This window comes from Silene latifolia, chromosome 8 (genome assembly GCF_048544455.1).
Source record: "Silene latifolia isolate original U9 population chromosome 8, ASM4854445v1, whole genome shotgun sequence".
NCBI lineage: Eukaryota > Viridiplantae > Streptophyta > Magnoliopsida > Caryophyllales > Caryophyllaceae > Silene > Silene latifolia.
The window spans coordinates 43,902,727-43,908,364 of NC_133533.1; the positions used below are offsets into that span (position 1 = coordinate 43,902,727).

General features: G+C 39.4%; 1 protein-coding gene across 1 annotated transcript; it reads right to left on the reverse strand.

Moving 5' to 3' along the window:
* Positions 1–410: 410 nt before the first annotated feature.
* LOC141595105 (uncharacterized) lies at positions 411–3,761 on the reverse strand. Its single transcript, XM_074415078.1, has 5 exons — positions 2,949–3,761; positions 2,807–2,861; positions 2,355–2,758; positions 1,098–2,026; positions 411–723 (listed from the first exon to the last, which is right to left on the reverse strand). The coding sequence occupies exons 1-5, from the start codon at positions 3,759–3,761 to the stop codon at positions 411–413; spliced, it is 2,514 nt and encodes an 837-aa protein (XP_074271179.1).
* Positions 3,762–5,638: the final 1,877 nt, after the last annotated feature.

Sequence of the window (5,638 nt, forward strand, 5' to 3'; positions counted from 1 at the left end):
TAATTATAAATATCATTTATAAAATATAAAATTCTCAATTATTATTTATAAAATACATTTCCACTATTGACTAGCCACTGACTACGTCACTAAAATACCGGGTATTACAGTTTTCCCTCCTTAAAAAGAACTTCGTCCCCGAAGTTCACCCACACACTCAAAACTTTAACTCCATACATTCCAATAGAAATGCTATCAAAACAAAGTTATATTATAAAGACAATCGCACCGGTATAATATATGAAGCATAGATAAACAATCGTATGAAACGACATAAGTAAAGTTATAGTAACTCAAAATAATAGTAGTATCACAGTCTATACCCCCCCCCCCCCAAAAAAAAATGAACTTCGTCCCGAAGTTTCGGAACTACAACTATAAATGCTAAGACTTAATCCTCCTAATAAATACTAGTTATCCTTCTCCCCATTCCCTTGTACTGTACTAGCCGTTCCAAATATTTTTCCTTCATTACTCTGATCACCTCCATTGCCTTGCCTATTGTTGTAGCTCCTCTGGGTACTCCATTGCCTTGGATTCCTATTGCTCCCAATACTTGGTGCTGGACTTCGATAACCCTCTTGGTTCCTACCTTCACTACTCCCCCTAGGTGCACTCTTACATTCAAAAGCTCTATGCCCTATTTTATTACAGTTAAAACACCTCCATCCTCGAATTGGAGTCTGGCTTGAGCCTCCTCCTCCACTTTGTGTCGCACTTCCACTAAATTTTTTTTTTTGGGAAAATGTAAAGTTATCATTAAAATCTCAAGATCTCCAAACATACAATATTAAGGCATAGTTATAAACTAACTTCCTTAGTAACTACAAATCATATCCACCCAATTAAGTACCTCTACCCTCTTGCTCTTAAGTTTACATGACCGCAGCCTTAAACTAACATCTTTTCTGACCTGCAAAGCTACCAACTCAGGTCTAAACAACATAAGTTCCACTCGACATCTATTCCTACTCATCCATAAATGATAAATCAAAGCAGCTAAAATAACTCCTATGACCCGTTTTTTGCATAAGGATCTGAATCTTTGATTGCTCCACCATTGTACACAATTCTGAATAGGAAGATAGGTACCACACCAGTCAGAAACACACTTACTGCATTGCTTACTATACTCACATTGGAAGAATAAATGATTATGATTCTCAGCAGCAATCCCACATAGGTAACACTGGTTGGACTGAATGACATTCATACTTTGCAGCCTGTCCTGTGTCAGCAACCTGTGTTGAGCCATAAGCCATCCAATGAAGCCATGTTTAGGCACAACCCATTTATTAATCCACCAAGGATACCAGGGAACATTATCAGAGTCAGGAAGTAGCCAGGAGTATCCCATTCTGATAGAGTAGGGAACCTGCAAAGCTCTCCATGTCTCATCATAGAACAAAGGCTTCATCAAGTTCTTTGAATGACAAATCTTGCGCCAGGCCCAGCTCGAGTTAGATATAGGTTCATAATCACACCATGATTTATCTCTGATATAAATAGCATGCACCCACTTTACCCACAAATGGTCTTCTTTGTTCTCAATCCACCAAACATATTTAGCAATGACAGCTAGATTCCATATCATTAAGTTCTTAAAACCAAGCCCACCTTGCTTCTTTGGTCTACAAAGCTTTTCCCAATCCACCAAAGCAGGACTGTCTCTAGTTGTTTTCCCACACCATATAAAATCTTTGCAAATGGAATCAATCTTCCTGATGACAGTTTTGGGGATGATAAAAATGCAAGCCCAGTAATTGTGTAGAGTACTGAAAACAGAAGAGATCAAAATAGCTCTCCCAGCATAAGAGATATGTCGAGATCCCATAGCTTTGATTCTACTTACAACCTTATCCACCAAACACTGGCAATCCAACACTGATAAACGTTTAGGGGAAACACTCACTCCAAGATATTTAAAAGGAGTATTTCCTCTCTTCATACCAGTGGCCTGCTCTATCTCCTGAACAAGTCCCACAACCATCCCATTGCAGTAAACGCTCGATTTATCCTTATTCATCTGCAGACCAGAGGCTTTAGAAAAAAGAGAGAAAGCATTCAGCATCAATTCAACAGATCCCCTCTCCCCTTTGCAGAAAAGAATCAGGTCATTAGCAAAACAAAGATGGGAGAGTCCCACTTTTTTGCATAAAGGATGAAATCTAAATCTCTTGTGCTTCTGAGTAACCAACATCACTCTACTTAAATACTCTAAGCAAACAGTGAAGAGGAGGGGGAGAGAGGGTCACCCTGTCTCAGTCTCCTTTTCCCCTGAAAGAACCCAAACACTTCTTCATTTAGGCAATGGAATAGAAGGGAGTTGAAACATATTGCATTAGAATTGTTACCATCCTCTCAGGGAACCCTAAACCAGTTAATATTTCCTCAATAAAAGACCACTCAATTGAGTCGTAAGCCTTATGTAGATCTAATTTCATCATCATTCTTGGAGAACAAGTTTTCCTCTTATATAACCTAATCAGATCTTGACATATTAAGATATTACCCACAATATCCCTCCCTTTAATAAAAGCACCCTGAGAAGTGGATACAATATCAGGAAGGATCAGACTCATTCTCTTGCATATCACTTTAGACAAGCATTTATAAATTGTGTTGCAACAAGCAATGGGCCTGAACTGCATCACATTTTCAGGAACCTCAACTTTAGGAACAAGAGTAAGAACAGTATTATTGCATTGCTTCAAAAGTTTACCATTCAGGGAAACCTTATTGATAGTCCCATACACCTCTTGCCCAACAATATGCCAGCAATCCTTAAAAAATTAGTTACTAAAACCATCAGGACCAGGAGCTTTGTCTCCTGATATAGATAACATAGCCTCCTGAACCTCCTGAAAAGTTACAGGCGCCAATAAAAGCTCAATATGCTGCTAAGACAGACATTTCCCCTGCTTCACAATGTTAGACTTGACTGAGACCACATGCTTAGAGGTACCCAGTAAAGAAACATAAAATTCCTCAAAAGCAGCTTTAATGGTATCAGGTTGAGTACAAAGAACCCCCCTAATATCCTTAATTTGATAAACAGTATTCATAGCCCTCCTCCTTTTGATAATGGAATGAAAGAAAGCTGAGTTGTCATCTCCATCATTCATCCACTTCATTTTAGCCTTTTGCTTCAGAAAGTCAATTCTGGCCTTACCCAAGAACTCAACCTCCTTGGCACATTCTTTCTCAGCTCTACAAAGTTCTTCATTCAAAGGATCCTCCCTGAGTTTAGTTTGAAAATGATCCAAGGATATCTCAGGAACCCTAACTAGATTCTCAATATCACTAAACTGCTCTCTATTCAACATCCTCAAATCCTTTTCAAACCCTTTAAGCTTAGTAACAATTTTAAACATCTCAGAACCCATTACATTCATTCCCCATCTATCAGTAATGAGGTCCTCAAACCCCTGAGCTTTGGACCACATATTATAATACTTAAAAGGAGCTTTCCTCTTAATGGGAGCCTCATCAAACCTTACTAAACAATGACAGTGATCAAATAGTCTCTCTGGTAGAAAGTGAGCCACACTACCAGGGAACACATTTAACCACACATCATTAATAAAAACCCTGTCAATTCTACTATAAAACTTCCCTTCATGCTCATGTTTGTTATTCCATGTATAGAAGGAAAAGGTGCTTTTCAAATCATACAACTCACACTCTATCATAGACAGAGACATTGCTCTCATCTCTACTCTAGTGACAGGTGCCCCCCCAATTCTCTCATCAGCAGCCATTATAGAGTTAAAATCACCTCATACTAACCAGGGCCTATGCATACCTTTATGATACAGACTTAATCTGTGCCACAAGGATTCCCTAGCATTATACTCATTAAACCCATAAACTAGAGTAAACCAGAAATGAGTCTTCCTATTTTTATCAAACACCTCAGAGTGGATGCATTGATCATCAATATCCAGCACAGTCACATAAAACATACTAGGGTTCCATAACAACCAAATCCTACCACCAGCATGATAACAATTATTAGTGCAAATAGCCCAATCATCACAGAGAGAACTATTCAACTTATTCAAATTCCTACTCCTAATTCGAGTTTCCAGCAAACCATAGAGACCTACTTTATTCTGATTCAAAAACAAATTTATTTCATTCTGTTTACTACTCTTATTCATTCCTCTAATGTTGCAAAAACCACAACTACCCATTATCAGAATGAACAGAGCTGGACTCACCTTTCTCATACACCTTTTCAATCAGATGAGCTCTAGACTTCTGAAGGGAATGGGTAAGGGACTCCATAAAAGACAGTCCTCCAGGAGTAAACAATCGTCTCTCACCTGTCCCTCCCTTCATCATCCTAGTGATTATCCTTTTGGGCATAGAAATCTCCACCTCTGGCAACTTAGCAGAAGATGGCAGACTCCCACTTCATTGTATCACAGGTGTAATAGGGATAACCCTAGCAGATAACTCAACCACAGCAGGCTTCTGCATCAGCACAGGATGCTTTTGCACATTCACACCTCTTTTGGGAGGCTAAGTCACCTTCTGAGGCTGCACAGGTTTTGGCTGAGTGGGCTTACCAGCTGCTGGAGCTTTAGGTCTCCACACTTTCCCGAGACCTTCAGTGCCACCTTTCCTGCACACTTCAGCGGTATGTCCTATACCCTTACACACAGTACAAGTAGTAGGTAGCCAGTCATAAACTACCCTCACCCCCTGTGGTTTACCAGTCTCATCAAGGAAGCGAATTTCAGTAGAAAACTGTTGGCCAATTTCCACTTACACCATAATCCTCGCATACCCCATGAAATCCCTATTGGAGGTGGCCTCATCACATTTAATGGACTGACCTACCTGCCCACATATCTTCTTCAAACACCCAACACCCCAAAATTTGATATCCAAACCATATAGTTTCATCCACAGTGGAATCTTTTTAACCTCATGTTTCATCAATTCAGACTCAGGTTTCCATTCTGTGATGATAACTGTCTTATTATCAAAAATCAGGTGACCATTACTCAAAACAGTTTGCTGTTGTTCCTTTGTTTTAAACCTAACCAGAAAAATCCCATTTGGAAGAAACGAGACCTTGTCAACCCATTCGAAGGCCACACCCTCTTGACATACCCACTAACAACTTTACTAGGGGGATTTGCACCTAAGATGTAGCAAAAAACAGCAGTTGACCAGAACGAAATCTTACCCGCAACATCCTCCTTCTGGAGACGTAACACCGGCAGAGAAGGGTTCTCCGGCTGCACTTTATCCTCTGGGATCTCCTCTTCAAATTCCGCTTGTTCAACAACAGAATCTAAATCCGATTCAAAATCCAACGAAGAAAATTTGATGTGCCTTGCTACCGATTTACCTTTACCTTTAGTATTTTGTGATTTTTGACCTACATTAAGTGAAGGATTATTATTGAATTTCTTTGATCGAGCCATTTTTGCATCAGATTAAGAAAAACCCTAGAAAATTAGGGAAAACCTCTCTCTAACTTTCTCTCTCATCCTTCTCTAATATTCTTACGAAGATAACTTTCCACTTCCACTATAACTAAACCCTCTATTTGAAAATTGTTTAGGTTGAGTATTATTTTGCTTCTTACTACCCCCAGCTCCCTCACTTAATATCTCAGTCT

Excerpts from the sequence above, each read along its gene's own strand:
- LOC141595105 (XM_074415078.1), bottom strand. The coding sequence starts at position 3,761 with ATGGCTGCTGATGAGAGAATTGGGGGGGCACCTGTCACTAGAGTAGAG. Across the intron at positions 2,027-2,354 it reads TAGGGTTCCCTGAGAGGATG|ATGAATAAGGATAAATCGAG; the intron begins GTAACAATTCTA and ends TCTGGTCTGCAG. Across the intron at positions 724-1,097 it reads AGTAAGTGTGTTTCTGACTG|TGGAAGTGCGACACAAAGTG; the intron begins GTGTGGTACCTA and ends AAAAAAATTTAG.